The sequence below is a fragment of the Aptenodytes forsteri genome, unplaced genomic scaffold (genome assembly GCF_000699145.1).
Source record: "Aptenodytes forsteri isolate BGI_AS27 unplaced genomic scaffold, ASM69914v1 Scaffold262, whole genome shotgun sequence".
Classification (NCBI taxonomy): Eukaryota; Metazoa; Chordata; class Aves; order Sphenisciformes; family Spheniscidae; genus Aptenodytes; species Aptenodytes forsteri.
The window spans coordinates 1046734-1066027 of record NW_008795710.1 but is presented as its reverse complement, the minus strand read 5'-3'; the positions used below and the strand labels follow the sequence as shown (position 1 = coordinate 1066027).

At 39.5% G+C, this 19294-nt stretch overlaps 1 protein-coding gene across 1 annotated transcript in view; it reads left to right on the top strand.

The window, feature by feature from the left end:
• Positions 1-19294, top strand: part of CNTN3 (contactin 3) — a 60952-nt gene that overhangs the window by 29717 nt on the left and 11941 nt on the right. The window contains exons 9-12 of the mRNA XM_009283371.2: positions 2099-2228; positions 3462-3612; positions 14612-14739; positions 16174-16349. Coding sequence (XP_009281646.2) covers positions 2099-2228; positions 3462-3612; positions 14612-14739; positions 16174-16349 — 585 coding nt within the window. The remainder of the gene's footprint in view (positions 1-2098; positions 2229-3461; positions 3613-14611; positions 14740-16173; positions 16350-19294) is intronic.

The window sequence follows — 19294 nt, the reverse complement described above, 5'->3', positions numbered from 1 at the left end:
TACAAAGACAAATCATGTTGTACAAAAATATCCCAGCTAAAAGCAGATTAAAAAGCAATGATAAAACCGTAGAAATAATTACGTAAGGAAAGACTGGAGAAGGAAGTTTAATTAAAGTTATACATTAAGAACCATAAATGAGGGATAGAGAACTTAAATGATATTTGCTATTGGCGTTTCATTAAAGGTAATAAGAAAATATATTCAAACTTCTTGACGAAAAAAGACAAAAATCCTAAAAATTCATAGGGTCACCATTACTTGGTACAAAGAATGAAATATAAATAGCAATGTAACATAGGTATTTGCTTTAATGCAGTTGTTAAATTAATGGAAAGTAATGCATTTGGTGACAGGGAAAAGAGGTTGTACTTAGAAGGTGAGGTACTCGGTCTCCCAGATCAGAAACGCAGAAAAGCATCTGATGCCCATATTGATCTTAAACCTCACTGCTTCATTGAGAAAATTGCCCAGTTCAGGTTATCAGGAATATAAACTATGTGACCTAGCCCATCACTGAAGGCATTTTCCCCTTGGCCGATGCGTTGTGCTCAACGTTGGCACTCACAGTTGAAGAAGAAAGAGCAACTGCTCAAGTGAATTCAGTGGATGGCTGTGAAAAATGATGTAAGCGCTGAAAAACATTCTTACCATTCAGAGTGTTACAGTTATATGCTCACTAAAAGGAATGGTAGTGTTTTGTGGACAGGTTAAATGAGGGAGTACAAAATCTCATCTCAGTGATTTAAGAGCATTGTTACTGTATCACACAAGTCACTGAGGTAATGTGCATGTGCTTTTTTACTTTGGTAAGTACAAAAATATCTTCTCTCATTCGGTCTTCCCATTTCTCCACTTTTGAGTATTGGTGTCCAGCCTTTTGGCATGGTGTCAGGGCGTCAGCGTGACTTACTCTGGAAATATTTAAGGACTGTAAACTATAGGACTAACTCTTTGAAAGCCGGCGCTGAGGAGACATCAGAAGAGGAGTTCTCTGTGTATAGTGATCAGTTGTCTTCAGCTCCTTGCAGAAGGACTGCAATAATCCTTCTTCATGCTGGGTCTCCTCCACAAAAATCTGCTGGGGTTGTTCCGCTCAGCTCCCCTTCTCCATAAACAAATCTTTTGTAAGGAAGAGTAAGAAGAGCAGCTTGGGTTGCTAGAGAGAGAGAATGAAGACATGGAGGCTCAGGCTTTGGGATTGTTTTGTCCTTTGTCTAACTGGCTGAGCAGCTTCCAGTCAAGTGGGAGGGGACCTGTCAAGGAAGGAGCTGAGCTGTCCTGGCTGCCCATAGATAGCCGGAGTCACCCTGCAGTGGGGCCAACTGTAAGTACGTGCCCTTAGAAAAGGCAGAGAGTGACTACCATTGCATTAGGCCTGGTAAGCCGTGTCCGGATCCAAAAAAAAAAAATCAGAAAATGTTTTTGAGCAAATAGTTTGTTCTTTTGTCTGTTACTGTTCCTCTGGTTTTCCCCAAAGGAGAAGCTCCTTTGGTTTTGTCTTTGTCACTGGTTCCTTTTCTCACCAGTTCCTGCCACTCCATCCTCAAACTAGTCACTTCTTACCGTAATTTTTACAGCTTTCCAAGAATAAGCAAGGTGAGAAGATCCCTATACTTCAGTAGCTTTGTTGGCTCAAAGGCACTTAAATATGTCTTCCGTTTAATGACTGTTGGAATTTTTTCTGCATAGTATTACAGAGAGCTCATTAGCAAATGGCATGTGTGAAATCTCTAAATAGTATGAAATGCCAGTGCCATCTGTATAGTTTGGATACTCTGGTCTGTCGTGAGGAGCATAGTATGATTTTGTCTGTATTTCTGGGGAAATACGAGGGTATTTGAGATTGCAAAGCCTCTGTGAAACTGAGCAAGTTTGAAGAATCGATTTCATACACTGTGTTGCCGAGTCTCCGTATTTGATCACTGTTGCCATACCATGATGTGGTCATGTCACTTATTTTAGAACTGTTCTCATGATTGTGCTGTTACATTTACCCCATTTATTGTATTTATGCAGTCCTATTTATATTTCTTACTTATTTTAAATTTTTCACGGGAAATATATCATCAATAAAGTTATTTTTCTTAATACTCAGGGAAGGATCCAAATTGAAAATGGTGCACTTACAATATCAAATCTAAATCTGACAGATTCTGGCAGATACCAATGCATAGCTGAAAATAAACATGGTGTCATCTATTCGAGTGCAGAACTCAGGGTTGTAGGTAAGATTTTCCTTTTTCGCTAAAACACAAACCTCATTCTTCCTCTCCACACACCCTCCACCTGCCTCATATTCCACCTCGCCGTGATCTCAAATTTAACTCACTCAGATGCTATAACTGAAATAAACATTTTTGTCGACCTAATATCTCTTTATCTGCAGTGCCGGGGAGTTGACTCATCTGCTTCCAGAGGATTTGCAGTCCAATCATTCATTGCTTTAAAACAGAACACAGCTAAATTATTCATTAGGGGAAGAGCAGAGATGGGGGCTTGGACACAGGCCCGAAGATTAAAACCGCTCAGGTGGTCTGGAGGCAGCACTGGCTCAGCACATCAGTCAGCTGCACTCGCCTTCCGCACCGCAGCTCCAGTGCTCCCAGGGGAGCCATGTCATTTAAAAGCAATAGGCCGCTCTTGTGTGCAGCCTTTCTTGATTGAGGGGACAAGGGATTGTCATTGCGTCATTCAGACGGTGTGTGCTTGAGTCTAAAGTAGTGACAACCGTTTGTTTGAGGGAAACGCTGAACTTGTGACTGCCTCATGCACTCATATGCCTGTGTGATTTCTACCTCCAACGTAGACTGATGTCAAAACTAAGCCTGTAAGAGCAGTGTGTTTTGGGGACGTGAGTTACTTCCTTTCTGTTGTTAAGATTGCAGTCAATCAGCAGACTGCTCCCTCAGCCTTGGTCTCCTAAAATACTGAATTTCCTTTCGAAGTTCGTTGTTAGTATAGGTAGAAGCCATGTGCCTTTTCTTAACTGTTAGTTAATGCAAACTATACCCATTCAGAATGAGCTGCGCTGTAATTTTGTGTCATCTAACATATCTGAATAACTAGAAGCCAACCAGTTCCTTGAGGTTTAATGAGACTGCTGGTGTTGACTGCCCTCCCTGGACTTAGACACGTCATGTACCTCACATTCAGTAAAGTGTAAAGTTAGGCATGTGCTTAACACTCGTTGGGTTCAGTGAGCTTCAGCTCAGACAAAGTCGGTGTGATCTGTGCGTGCTTCATTAGGCGACGTACTCTGCACAACTGAGACCTTTACTTTCGTACCAGTATAAGGAGGAGAAGTGCATAATTGTCCAGTAGAAGATCTGGTTGAATTAACTGATTCAGGTTTTTAATTATGTTTGGAAGCTGAGAAGTGTCATGTAAGTGCTAAATAGTAGTATCATTAATATAATTAAAGGTGCTTTATTTCACTATTACTATCCCTTCTGTTTTAGCTTCTGCGCCAGATTTTTCCAAGAATCCAATGAAGAAACTGATCCAGGTTCAAATAGGTAGTACAGTTACTTTTGAATGCAAACCCAAAGCTTCCCCTAAGGCCAAATGCTTCTGGAAGAAGGGAGGTGAGCAGCTACACGAAAATGAAAGGTATCAAGTTATATTGGTTTATTTGTTTTAATCTTACAAAAAGCTTGTTTATGTCTTTTTATGCAATAGTGTCATCTGTAGATCCAAATAGTTGTAAAGTCTCTCTGAAGTCTGTCTAGCTGGGGGCATTGTTTGGTTGTTTTTTAATTGTTGTTGTATCTGAGCACTGAGAGTACATGCATATTGCTTTCTTTAAGGTCAAGGGCCAGATTTTATTTTCAGTTTAATGTAGAGTTTGGCCTGATTTAGAGAGAACCAGGTGCTGATAGAAAACTGGAAATACAAAGCTTATAGAACAGTATTTAAAGCCTTCAACAAAATACTCTGAAAATGCTGGCAAGGAGGCAGATGAGGCTTATTACAGCCATGGTGGTAATGTGGCCGAGGGGAAAAAAGGAGATTTTAAAAAAAAAAAAAAATCCAGTTGGTAAAAGTTAATAATTGGTAGGTCCAGAATAGCACTCTTACCATTCTAATAGTTTGATTTTTACTGTTCTAGTACTGTGTTTGTTTATATGGAAAAAGTCGTCACAAAGATGACTCAAAATTGTAGGTCACACACACACACACAAAAGAATTACGCAAGGTTTTCCAGGTGGTTGCAAGACGGACCTCATAAACCCAAGCACTTGAGCTGAATGGTGACAGATGAAAATGAATATTGGCAAATGTGTATTACACTTTGGAAAGAAGAAGTAAAACAGTAAACCCACTTGTATCCAAGTGTTGTAAATTAACTGGGCACACTTAGGACAGTAATACAAGCATCACCATGCACAGGTGGGTGCAAACATCTGCTCGGTATGCATTATCAGTTAAATAATATGGTGGTGATATGTATGGGACAGAACAAAAATAACTTTTAAAATTTTGTTACGCCATTACAAAAACCCATTCCCTTGGATATTGCGTTAAGTGCTGGTCATCTTCTCTCAAATACGTAGTAGAGGTAGATGACGGATGGGTGATGAAAATATTTAGAAGCGTGACTAATGGATCTCTAGTCAGTTCAGCCATTGAAAAGATTAAGATTGTGTGACTTCAGGAAGAGCGAAGAGGTGTGTGAAAGAAAATGAGATGTGTACTCATTATGAACGTACTTGTTCATACATATACTTAATTTCACGTGCATGTTGTTCAGATGAAAACAGGAAAAGAAAATGAAAATACATTTTCAGGTTCCTTTCAAGCAACCATGAACTTTATCTACCAATGATAACATCTTTAGTGTTTACATGATAGTGAATGTGTTTCGGTGTTAGTAATTCTCAGTGGAGAGTTTGTGATTTGCCTATATCCTCAGCTGTTGACTTCCAACAACATGTAAACGTTTTTTTCCAGCAATAACCATTAAAGCATTATTGAATTAGTCATAAACTAAAATTGCACAAGTCTGCTGATGAAGTTGTATAATCAAACTATACAGAAGCGTAGGTCTCTGCACTCAGGAGCAGCCATTTGCTTTTCATCTCTTCAAGTTTAGGGATTACTGCCTTTTCAAGCTTTCTGTTTTACATTTCAGTATTTGCATAGACTGGGAGTTTCAGGTAGTGAACTGGCACAGGAAAAAATTGCCTTGGATGAAAGGTGTAATTAAATAGTTACATATCTGATTTAGCATGACACTAGGCAGTTTGGTACTTGGGACATTCCAGCTGCAGCACTCCAGCACTCGGTACAGGCTGTAAAAACTCTGAGGAGCGGAATAACTGTTTGGGAGTTTAGTCTGCCCTGAGGTCAGCCTTTCTGCAGCTAGTTGCTGGAGTATCTGAGTTAGATACAGACTGTAGTCACAGCAACAGCTGCAGAAAGTCATAGGGTTTGCCTGGGAGCAGTGAGGACAGGATGACTGCAAGTGTTCCTCTTGCAACATTCTGGTATCACCCTGTACTTAGCAGGATAATTCAGGAACAATGGTATCACTGAAGTGTCCAAAAGTCCAGACATGAGACTGCAGAAACTGAACGTTTTGTTTTTGAAGGAGGATTGCTATGGCAGTGTTGTGATTTCATGAATGTGCCCCTGCTCCTTTCCGTCTTTGTGTTAGGTTTTACAAAGCTTAGCCTGTCATCAGGAAGCTATTTCTGAACCAGGTAAAATTATTCTAGTCCTATTCCTGTAAAACACAAACCACATCAGGGTTTTGTTTTGAAATTTCTAAATGCAGAAGATGCTACCAGATAAGCCAAAACTTTTAGAGGCTGCGATTGAGACCATTATTTGCTCCATTGTAAGGCTAGAGCTCTCTTCTTGTACCCAAAAGGTTTGGACGCTTGCTGTCATCTTGATTTGTGCAGCTCTGGCTCTTCCTTCACAGGGACCACAATAGGTTTCATGTGTTCAAGTGTTAAGTGGTGTCAAATGTGGCAATTTGGCAGAAGATTAGGCATCTGTCATTACAGAGCTTGACACGGTATCACAGACTCGCTAGCTGGCTGCATGCCTGCAAGCAAGCAAGCAAAATAGCAAAATCTCATTCAAAATAACACTAGTTGGCTTTTCTTTCTATGTGAAACCTCCCATCGTCTTGCAATGACATGGTATCACTTTGATAAATAAGTCTGTAACACAGGGCCACAATGATCTCTAAAACTCATGTGAAACCTGTTGCTTTTTGATGATTCTCATTTGTTCTTATTTTTATGGTCACTTTTGTAGAGTATATACATAAATGCATAGCACTTGATACTCTCCATTTAGGAAAATTCCTAGTTTTTGACCCCATACCATTTCCATAAAAAAGCGGGCAGGGAGAATGGTATCCTTCCCGTTCCTGCCTGTCTCTTGTTGGAGCTGCCTGTCATCAGCCTTCAGATAACCTGTGTAGGTTTGATTCATGATATTCAAAGCTGCCAGGCATGCCTGGACCTTGCAGGGCTCCACACGTGTCCAAGAGAAGAGCATTCCAAGCCACCACTTCTGCATTGCTTTGTGAGCTATCTGTCTGGATAGGCATCAGATCTGGTCTTAGTGGTTGCTTTGGATTGCCCTTCAAAAGCAATACCCACCAATTTCATTTGTGGTGATGGTACCAGGCTAAAGAAAGTAATGTTCAGTTTCTGAAAATGTATTAGAATCAGGTTGGAAGAGACCTCTAAGATCATCGAGTCCAGCCATCAACCCAACACCACCATGCCCACTAAACCACATCCCTAAGCGCCTCATCTACTCGTCTTTTAAATACTTCCAGGGATGGGGACTCAACCATTTCCCTGGGCAGCCTGTTCCAAGGCTTGATCCAAGGTATTGATCATACATGATGCTGCCTGCTTAGACTTATCAACATAAATTATGGCTTTTAGTTCTGCAAAGTGCAGGTATTTCCAAAATGTGGCCCAAGGTGTATACAGTGTATTTTTGACAGCACGCTGTAAATGGCTTACAGAGGAAACATAATAACAAGCCAATAATCCTGAATTAATCTAAATTAAGTACACTCGCCTTCAGAGAAAAGCAGAAATGCGATTCTTTGCAGAAAGCACTGGGGTGCATTACTGTCTGCTGTGAATAATTGCAATTTGTGAATTTCTTGCAGTTCTGCAATTCTTGCAATTCAGGAAAGCGTGTCTGATTAGCAGTACATTTTTCAACCATTTACTACATTTCTAATGGAGAAGTCTGCTGGGGGGTGTGTGTCTTTTTTAATTGCAGAAAAAGGGAGGAATGAGTTCCCAAAAGGGGTAATGCTGGCCACAGAGGTCCAGCATGCTCTTTACGTACAAGAGGTAGGGGAGGCAGAATGAGCTTAATTACATTTGGAGCTCAGACCTACAGTAGGGTTCAGGCTCACAGAGCGCTCCTTAGGAGAGAGAGACGGAGACTGAGTGTGAGATGGAGACATTCCCCTCCCTTACAATTGCCATTTGCTTGTAAAGAGCAAGAGGGAAATCCCAGTCTTCAAAGAGTGCAGCGAGTTATTTTGTCTCCCGAAGTCAGTTCCTGCAAGGGAACAGCTCTTGCACTATATCCCACATGGATAAATACATGTATAGTTTCCCCAACTCTATTTGCCCTTGAGTAGTTAAAACCATATTCTTGTGCATTTTGGTAGGTCTGCTTGTGGTATAGTGGAGTTCTCCAGCGTTGGTAGAGAACGGGGACAATGTAATGTTTTGTTTTTCATGTAAACGTACACAAATGTTGGAGCGTGTCCTCTTCTGAGGATGTGCCAGCACACTCCACCAGCACTCTGGTGTAGATACCGTGGTTAGACCGTGCTAGTTTGGACTGTACCTAAACTGGGAAGGCTTTCTGGAAGGCTTAGAGGCCAAACATGGCTTAGCATGAGGGCAGAACTAGTCCTTCGTGTCAGTTGTAAAAGTGAAAATGTCACGTAAGATACAGCAACGTGGATAGAATTGGTATGTTTTAAGAAAATTCCCATTTGAATAATAAAAATGAAGCACAAATACTCCATTACTGCAATGTATTCATAGTTTTTTGTCATAAGAGAACTTATGTTTTGCTGGAGGTACTGACCACATCAGTTCAGTAAAGCCTGAAAGATTTTCATTTTGATGGCACTGTTGCTTGTATTCTTAATTTATTTTTAAATGGTGCTGTGTTTTCAGTATGTAGAAGATTTGGATAATGACTAAGTAAATTTTAATTAAATGAGCTGAATATGATATGCCTTGTGGAGGGAAGAAAATATAATTCAAAATGGATTCATGAGCTCTGGACTGAGAAATCGCTCAACGTTGAAGAATACAATCTTGCTTCTTGTTAGTTTTGGAAAATATGTGTTGTGGTTTTTTTAATATCTTGAATAAAGAGAGCTAGACAGTGAAAAGCAGTGGAATACAGAGAGAAGTGAAAGCATAGGGGTCACTGAAGAACATGCAGAAGGAAAGACAGAAACCGGGAATTAAATTAATTGGGTACTGAAGGAAGATACGCTTCCCACCAGAATGCAGTTTTGGACCTTTGGAATAAATAATTTTGGGTGATGTAATGAGCATAATAATCAAGAATTAGCAAGAATTCTCTTGTCTTTAATGACTGCCAGATCAGGTACTGAGGGTACCTGATTACCTGCACGGGTAATTTTTCACCCCATATTATGGTTATAGTGTGTACCACCGCACTGGGAGCTGCTTGTACTTCCTCAGGCTGTTCCTTGCCAACCATCTCCTACTATAAGGCCTTGAAAACAATTTCTCTAAAGTCTATTTTATCTGCAGTCATTGAGCCACAACTAGGTTTTGTTTATTCCACGTTAATCTGGAGCAGCTTCTAGTGACAGCAGGCCATAGCCCCCAGTGTCTCCAGGTAGAGAGAGCAGAGGATGCAAACTGTAGTGGCCTTCATGGACCACCTTCTGTGTTGAAAAGCTGGCCTGAGGCACCTCCATCTCCAGACGGGTGTGCTTTTATTTTTCTTTTGTCCTCCAAAAAAGGAGGATTAGACGTTTCACCAAGGTTAAATACACTTGATACTAGTTTAACTCATCAAAAACAGAAGACATACCAAAATATGCTGTAACCTAGGTAGCCCCTTTAAAGATTTCTTTAAATGTTTTATGTATGTATATGACAGTTGCTGCACGTTGGCTGTAGCGGGTCCTGTGCTCCTGGCTCAAATACCTGACTGGAAACAGACTAATACAAGGGATTTTGAGAACACGTGTAGCGGTGTTTCACCTGTAGACAAATCCACCTTTATTCCTAGACGTTTCTAGATTTACCAAGACTAGAAAAAGATGAAAAGCTGCTGCAAACTTTAACTTCACTAAAAGGCATTCCAGTGCAATTCTCTTTAAAATCTCCAGTTTCAGCATCTTTATCTGTGGTGAAGTGATGTCAAATTAAGGGGGAAGGAAATAGAGGAGAAATAATTCCTGATAAAATGTTGCATGATTCTTAGAAATATCAGTTACTGGTTTTATCTTCCCTACGGTTTGAATTAAGTATTTTTATTTCATTTTGTGTTACAGTTTGCAATGCTGTGATGTGGAAAGTAATGCATTTATGTACCAGTACTTCAATAGGAGCTTTTTCTTTTGCTGACTTTCTTGTTAATTAATCTGGTTTAATTTAGCTGGAATTTGACTGATATATAAAAAAGGCAGTTTTGACCCACTTTTCCACTGTTCCTTCGTACTGAAGTGTTACGAACTGGAAAGCAGTATGTTTATGTTTATTATCATATCAATAAGGATCTAAAATAGTTGGCTTTTCTGCTGAATAATCTGACAAAAAAGGCAGTGATTACTTAGTTTGATTATGTCTGTTATTTTAGTAATAAAGTATTGTCACAGGAAGATGAGCAAATTTGCGTTCATTAACAGTTTCATTAATGACACTAAATTTCGGGTGGCAGCCTTGTGGTCTTGGATCCTGAGGCATGTTCTGGCCTGTAGTCATGGGTATATGGCTGTACTGCACCAACACTTCAATTTAACAGGATTTTGGTCAGTAAGGTAAAACTACGCAAACCTCTCGATAATGCTGTCCCAGTTCTCTGAGCAAGTAGGTATGGGGTCAGTGAATGCAGAATAGCTTGAATATTCTTACGCTACAGATACTGAAGCTGACAGATCTCAGATTGGCATCCTGGAGCATCACTTGCCTTCTAGTCCCAGATGATATTTGTTTCAATATCTGAAAATAGGAAGATTTGGTGCAGTCTGTAACAATAGTAAAATAATTTATCAGTATGAGAAGTACATGCGCTCGTTTCACAGTTGGATTTCTCCATGGTCGGTTATGACTAAGGTAACTAATAAATTATAATGTCATGTATAAAACCTGACGGACTGGGCAGAATTGATGGAGACTGTAACCCCAGCTGTCTGGAAGATCTGTAATGCCTGCTCCTCGTTTGGGTGGGACAGGAAGACTCTCATAGTTTTACCAACATGGGCCTCTCAAGTCAGGAACCCTGAAGTCCTGAAGTTGGTTAATCCCTCTCCCCATTCTTTTGACCTCAGTCAAAGAGCATGGACATGAGTTAAGACTTTTGGCTGTTGTAGGTTTGTTTAGGTGGTGGTGGGGGAGTTATGCCATCCCTTTGACTATTGGAAAAAAAGAATCTTCTCAAAGGTCAATTTCCCACAATTTTGCTCAAGAGTTAGTGAGAGAGAATGATTTTGTCAATGATGTTTTGATCTGATGACCAAACAGGTCCTAAATCAGTCTCCAGTTGTGCAAATGGATACGTGCAAAGCATTATTCCACCAATTACCTCTATTTTACAGGGCTAAAAGTTTCTGCCATTTGCCAGTGCATCAAAAGTGTGCAGGTTGTTGAAAATGGAATTTGCTTTGAAAATTGCTGGCCTTCAGCAAAACGTATTGGAAAAATGCTTGTAGATACAGGGAACGCCAAAGGATGTGTAATTTTTTTGTATTAGAGATCTAGATTGCTTCCTGGCAGTGGGCCAGCCAAAGTACATTTGTTTTAGCACAGTGTGTGAATATCTAATAATTTTAGGTATAGTAAAAGCTTCAGTTTGTCTAATGTTTCAGCAGGAGCTATTTCTGGATTTAGTGTTTTCATAGGCTGTGCTGCATCTACTGTTTTGCAATAAAAAAAGTAAAGAGTTTCTCTTTTTAGTCTACCAGTAAAGATTTTATTTTGACAATAATTTTTTTCTAGAATTGATTTGTTGTTGGTTGTTTTTTTTAATTCTGGAAAAAAACTTGATTCTTAATTATATCTTGGTTTTAATAAGCCTGTTGCTTAATTATTTTAGGCAAGCTAGACTTGCAGGTAGCTCAGAGTACTCTAAATGTGATTCATTTTAACTAAACAATAGACATTTTCTGGTTTGTACCCTGATCCTATTTTTTCCTTTGTTTGATCTCAGGCTTTGTCAACACTGTTGGGTTTTTATTTGGTTTTGCATTTTTTCTGCTGGAAACTGCTTCAAAGTAGACGATGCAATACAAGCCTTTGCAAAATATACAGATAGCTAGAAAGTCCAACAACACAATAGCTTGCTGGCAACTATAATTGATAGTTGCCTTTTATTGATGTCGTTATAATTGCCTATAAAATATATTAATCATGTCTTTAGCACATTTAAAATACCTATAAACCATATGGTAAGATTTAATTAGCTATAAATGTTCCATCTAATATAAAGTGCAGCCAAATATTACTTTTCCAAAATAAATTAATAAGCCTCAGGGAGGTCAGCTGTGCTGACACTGGTGAAGCACATCCTCCTTACGAATATGCTTCAAGCGCCACCACATTGGCTTGGGTGCCTCAGTATACTTTGGAAGATTCAAAGATGGTTACTTCCAAATGTAAACTGATTAAACCGTCTATCTTTTTATAACTCTTTCTCTCCCCCAAATAAGACGCTTTTGTCTGTCGTTCTAACAGGGTGACTTGTTATCTCTTGTAATTTGCATCTGTTAATTTCATTATTGTATCACCTTTGCCCAAAGGAAATGTATCTCAACTACAGCCTTGAGTGTTATAACACCTTTTTTTAAGAAAATACAAAATGCAATTCAAAATAATTAAGAAAAAAAACATTAAAAGCTGTGCTTATTTCTAGAGTATGTTTCATCGTAAAGAGCAGTGCAGCTGTGGAAGGAATCCAGACTCCTGCTTTCAGACATTTAAAATGCAGTCTCCATGTGGTGTTGAGGATTAGGTGAACTTGCTATTAAGGGAAAGGAGCAGCGTAACAACTACAGAGCCATGATAGACTCCCACCGCCGTGGTCTGCGGTTAGTGAACATGGTTTTGGAGAATCAGAGAAGTTAAGGGTGAAGGATAAGATCACTGAACCCATCAAACTCCAGAGTCGTGTTCTGCTGCCCTTATTTACCAACTTAATTATTCTCGGAAATACAGATTCAGCTGAATTGCTTTAAAAAAAAAAAAAACAAAACATTGTAACACTGTATTATTTATAATAAAAATTACTATAAATAATTCATGACAGTGCAGCTTACTGAAGCGTATACCTTTTATGGGCCGATTTTTATTTTGGCAATGCAAGAGTCGTGTTCTGCTGCCCTTATTTACCAACTTAATTATTCTCGGAAATACAGATTCAGCTGAATTGCTTTAAAAAAAAAAAAAACAAAACATTGTAACACTGTATTATTTATAATAAAAATTACTATAAATAATTCATGACAGTGCAGCTTACTGAAGCGTATACCTTTTATGGGCCAATTTTTATTTTGGCAATGCAGATAAATCTAAGGTGGTGCATTCACCAGGTGTGTCTTAGCTATGCCTGCCTTCAGTCCTAGAAGTCTTTACAGGCTTGCCCTGCACCCAGTGCTGCGGCTTCAAGCTTGCGTTATCCTTCATCAGCTACCGTAGCACATGTGGAGCTTCACATGGAGAATTGCTCACGCTGAGCTGTTAGTTACACTGTGTGAATGCCAGAAGAGCAAGGAACCTGTTTTTTCAAGTGGGCATCCTGCTTATCCCATGCTTGGGACAAGTTTTGAGAAGAAAGGCAGTGATCCCAATTCCCACCTAACACAGCGGACTTCCCCATCTACTTTTTGTAATACGTATTTAACTGTAGAGAACTCAATCTCAGTTGGGACAAATGATGGAGATCTACTGATACTAATTTTGCCTCAAGTGTGTTAAAAACAAAAAGAGCAGCAAGGATGTGTATCTAATTAGTTTTGTACTGAATAAAGCAGCAGCTTAATAATGAAGTACATGCAAATGAGAAGGCAAACTCCTCATGACTTCTGAGAAAGGGAAGATAGCAATGTTAAGTTTCATGACATTTGCTGCCTTCTCAGCTGATAATTACTCTGACAGCTGTGTAAGACTCCAACTAACGCCATTAGAGGTTCTCCTGGAGCGTTACTGTTGTTTGCTGTTCTCTTGCTTCTCTGTAGCTAGATGTGGGTGTTTGGGGCATTTCCAAAATACCTTCTAGCTAAGGTGCTTAGGGAACCAACAGAATAGCCTTGCTGTGATTCACTTGGTGCCTTTGAAATGGATTGATGTGATCGGAGATAGAATCAGGCATATCAGGAAAATGTTGTTTACTTTTTTGTTAATTATTCTGGACATTTTTATATACGGTTAGTTATATAGCTGCTCCAGGTTATCTTAGGGAAGGCTTGGTAGAAGGTCCTGCAGCTAAGGATGTGACAGATAGGAGGAGCAGAAATAGGGAAAGAGGGAGTCAAATTAGCCTTACCTTTGCATCCTTCCAGTGCTGTTGTCTAGGATGTCACGTCTACTGCTGAGATGCTGGTGCTCTTCTGTCTATATCAGTAATGCAAGTCGTCTTTTGTCCACATCTTTTATAAGCATCTTTCTGTTTTGTTCCATGCTATCTGTCCATTAGGCGTGATTCTCACTGGTGGAGTTTGTGTGGGGTGGAGGGAATTTTCTTCCCTTCAAGTCATTCCACAAAGCATATGTCTACCATGTCTGCAGGTCCTGCTCAGCGTTGGTGATAAACTGAGACAGAAGTCTGCAACAGCGTGAAGTCTCAGTCTGCTTTCTAAATAAATACTGAGTTTATACTTGCACGGGCTAAATCCTGCTTTACGGAGTCAGTTGTGCAAATGAGCTATTGACTTCAATGCAGTAGGTGTTAGGCTTGTATATATGAACCCTGAAAAGTGCAAAATCTGGATTGCGTATGAAAAATCCCATTGCATCATCATAAGAATGATACACAGTTATTTCAAAGTTACCATGCAAGACTGCATGAGGCAACATAATACCATTGAAAATTATTCTAGTTTCAATTGGTGCAGCTGAAAAAGATGGAGTTTAATGTGGGATTTCTCACTCACACACACAAACATACTAACATACATATGCACATACACGTATCTTAAACATTGGTTCTACTGGTGTCCAAAATGGTGAGTAATATATGATGGGTTCAAATTTGTTGTATATTGCCAGTGTATGGCCACAAAATTTTCAAACATCAAGTTGGTAATTGATGCGGTTTCATATATCTAAGGTAACAGTATGAGTATTAAAGCATTTTGTCTACAAACCAATGCTGCAACTTTTAAAATCTCTTCATAACTTTTTAGAATCATGTTATTAGAGGACGGAGGACTAAGAATAGCCAACGTGACCAAAGTTGATGCTGGAAGCTACACGTGCCTGGCAGCAAACCAGTTTGGAACAGCCAGTGGCTCAACAAACTTAATAGTTACAGGTAGGTGAGCTGGAACGGAGGGTCATCTGTGAGGTGATGTAAATTGAATTGCAAACTCTGCAGCAGAAGTCTGCAACGATGTGGAGTCTGAGTTTGCTTATTGAAAAAACACTAAATGTGGTGGAAAATAAACAGCGTGAGACTTATATGTTTAACAATATATAAAGATAAAAGGATATTTGTTACAGATCTTGTATTAGTTGAAAGAGACTGAGGGATTTTCTGTCTTTGAGAAAGATATTTCTCAGACGTGAGGGAGTTCTGAACATTTTCCTCCCTTCTCTCACTTATCTAAATACTAAATAGTGCAATTATGCTTTTAAGTTCAGGGGGGTTTTTTAATTTGTTGAGGAAGAAAACCCATGGCAATCAAAAAAATATTTGAGGTAATTTTATATTCCAGTCCAAAATCTGTTTGGCCCTAAGGAACTATATTCTGTTTGCTTATGGAAAAAGATGTGGTTGAAACTCCAGCTGCAGGAGTGTTCAGGGACTCCACGGGCAGTAAAATACAAAGTCTTTCAAAAGCGAATTGTATACATAATTGTTGTTAAAAGGTTTCTTGCCCCTTCCTCTAAGCCATCTATTACTAACTGCTGTCTAAGATACTGGATTAAAAGGACTGTGAAGTTTATCTGAAGAATGTCTTTTCTCATGACGTTCTTTTTTAAAGATTGGAAAATCTGAAAGATTTTCCAAACTCAGAATTATCTAATATCTTACTGCATTACATATCCTATATATCTCATAGATCCAAACGGAATTATTTTGTTCAGTGAATTAACAGCTTCACATTTTCAGTCTGTGCTCCTAAATGATTCATGTCCCTTTATATACAAATAATAGAATTATATACAAAGGATTTCTAGAATTAAATTTTGGTTTTATAGTATTTACAGTACTTGAAATTTTTCTCCATTAATTGATTCTGGAATAACAAGCAGCTGTTCTTAATGACACTGTTTATGTTCTGTATGATATGTGGACCCAAACATCCAATGCGTTCTACCCTGTGTGGATTTCCTCTGGTTTCCAGATTTTATTAGCTCCTTCTCTCACTCCCACCTCTTAATCTTCCCAGTGGCTGCTACTACAGCTTCCTGCTCCAAAACATGAGTGTTATTGCTGAGAACCACACACGCTCTTGAATGGTAATTTCATTGCTGTGGGTTGCAGTGCATTTAGCTTTGTAAAGTATATTGGCCTGTACGCAGCAGGTTAAAATTTACCTTTTCAGCGTCGAGTAGCTCCCACTGGTAAATGTGCAAGGACACAATGCTCCAACAAGAGGGGTCGGGCAGCAGCATTTATAGTCCAGCCGCATAATTTGAAGTGACTGTCATTAATCAGGTTTGAAGAACGTGGTAGAATATTAGTAGCAAGCAAAGCTCAGCAATACAGGAATCCAATAACTGGTATTTCTGCTCTCAACAGAGCCAACAAGGATTACGTTGGCACCTTCCAACATGGATGTCACTGTCGGAGAAAGTGTCGTCTTGCCTTGCCAGGTTCAGCATGATCCTATACTGGACATCAGCTTCACCTGGTATTTCAATGGAACGCTCACCGATTTCAAGAAAGACGTTTCTCATTTTGAGAAGGTTGGAGGGGTAAGTTGCAAACACCTTCTTTTCATTTGCCTTATAGATGTATGCAGAACAGACAGGCTTACATTTTTTTCTTTTCTCAACATGGTAAAAATAGGATGTTTCTTCTCTTTTGGGCCTGTAGAATTTTCTTCTGTGTCAGAGGGAAATCATTCATTGAGCTAGCCCTCTGCCCATAACCCGTTGTTCAGATGCCTTGTATTTTAGACCTGAAGTATTGTAAGTTCCTACCTCTGTTTCTGCATCTGGCCCCACGTGATTTTCCCCAAGATCACATGAAACACAGCAAAGACAGATTGAGGAACTTGATGCAGACTTTGTGAGCTTCAGCCTAAAGCTGAACAGAAACATCCCATCTTTCCTTATTTTTCCTGCACTTGCATCCCTAATGTATCCCTCAACATTCTGCCTTAGCATCCCCGGGTGAGAAGCCATATATCTCATTAAATATTTCCTATGCAGGATGGAGAGATGCTGCGGGGAGGGGGGGGCAGGCGTGGTGACATTAATGGTTTTTAGAATTTAGCCTTCTAATCGAAACATGACAAGTAAAGCATTAAGACAGAAGAAGGATATATCAAGAGAATGAAATCAATTAGAGCAAAAGGTCTTATTACAGTGCAAGCCATGGCCAAGTGATAACAAAACAGGCAGCTGAGTATCAGCATGAAACCAGCCATTTTAAGCCTTCATAAAGTTTCCTTTCGCATGTTCTTGCCAGATCCCCTGCTCTAGAGCAATAGCTGTGGGTTAGACACTACTGCCTGTGAAACTGAAATTTCAGCACCTAACTTTATTCTTTTTTGCTGTAAACATTGAAGTAAATAGCCGAAAGGGTTGTCAAGCCTTGGAACAGGCTGCCCAGGGAAGTGGTTGAGTCACCGTCCCTGGAGGTATTTAAAAGACCCGTAGATGTGGTGCTTAGGGACATGGTTTAGTGGTGGGCTTGGCAGTTCTAGGTTAACGGTCGGGCTTGATGATCTTAAAGGTCTTTTCCAACCTAAATGACTCTATGATTCTATGAAAGATTTAGCATTTAATCAGTAGGCACCAAACACACAGATTGTCCTGCAGTTCGCAATTGATTAAATGTAAGTGCGTGTGGAGATGATGAGATTTCCTTGTAGGAGCCATGAGATATTCATAGATCATGTACATTTTCACAGAAACGTTCTGAGAATTACAAACTGGACCATCTGTCATGCTGTAATGGGAATGCTCCGATTTCAGAGCCTGTTACCTTCCAGTATTGCTACATGGACTTTATTTATTTAGTAGTATTTCCCCCCAGCTGTACTTTGGTTGTATATACAAATGGTAATATTAGAAAGGAAAGGTTAAAAACATACCAAACCCTGAATCTGACAGTTTTACTGGCTCAATTAAGGCTTCAAAAGCTGATTGGCAAATGCAATATTTTTTTCCTCACTAAAATTTCCAGCTTTTTCCTAAAACAAACAAACAAACACAGGCATATTTCCAAATCAAAGCCTTGTTTAGGTGTGTGGGTTTTTCTTCCCCTCTAAGGAAAAAAGCATCAAAAAGTAGTTTTTCCACAAAAAATTCTCAGTCAGTGCTGAAGAAAAATCCAGGTTGAGTATTGGCTAATTCAGAACTCTGAATCTAGAACGTTTTACTTGGAAATTTTTCATAAGGGACAGAATTAGGGGGTTTTATGGAATATAGACATTCAGAGTTTTTTTTTTTTTAAACTCTTATTTGTGTAAAGAGGGATTGAAGCTCGTTAGCAGAAAACTTCATGGGTTACCAAGAGATCCACGAAAATATTTTATGCGCTTTGTATCACATTAAGGTCAGTGGAATAATTTCATCTGGAGTTATAGGTGGATCATGGTAAGTAAATAAGCATAAATATGTTCTAAGCCTTCCAGTAGTTGCAGTGTGTATTTGTTAAATGAAAATATCTGTGCAAAAAATAACTTCCTTTCTTGGTCGTAAACATGGCAAAAGGAAAATAGTTTTTCGAAGGGTAGATTTCTATGTAATGATGTCTTGGAAGTCCCTGTCACGCATGCCTGAGGTCTCCGACATGTAGTAGTTAATGGGAATGTTATGGGACCACCACCTGGTCTTCCAGATGGTTAGAAAAATACAGAATGTAACACTGTCTTACTGCTCTTTTTTTTGTTAGACAGATGATTTATACAAAGAGTATGGCAAACCAAGCGGATTCCAAAATTTTGAACAGATTGCCTCTAAACTGTTTGGGGTATCACCTGCTTATAGAGCCCAGCAATGGCTGAGACTGTTAAGCAGTCAGGAGAAGCAAAAGCAATTTCAGCAGCTGTTCCTACTGCATGGACTACTCTTTATTTGTATTCTGGGTAGCATGGAGAAAGGAAGGTGATCTTACTGTCACATGGACTTGTCCACGCTGACAAAGGTTTAATCTGGCTAGGCAAGAATGTGGATACCGCTGATGGTCTGCAGAGCCACGGGAGGTGAGGGTGCCTTCTACGTTGTAGCTTTTTGCTGCTGCAGGTTTCTGTGTTTTCCCCAGTACTTTGAGATTCTTCCCCAAAATGCCCACAAGTAATTAAAATGCAGTGTTAATATTTTTGGTGGGTTTTCTTTCAAGTATAATTATTTTATTTGACAGTCCCCTTTATCGAGATGTTTTAAATTTAGTGCGCTACAATAAGTTCGCGTAGAACATGATTGGCTTGTGAGTATGCATTGCTGCTGTTGGTCATTCCCTGAACATTCACTTCCCATCAAGCAGATGGATTTTAGATTGCCTTCGACTCAGCTTCTAATGTACTGTAGGCAGTCAGCGCTGAACGGTCCTGCAAATCTGTGCTTTCATAGAAGACCAGGCATTGCGTTTACACACGCATGGAAGGGAATCAGGCAGAATTGTTTTCAGCTTGTGTTGAACAAAGAAGTGAGACCTCATAATGCTGAAATAATGGGTGTGAGTGTGAAAC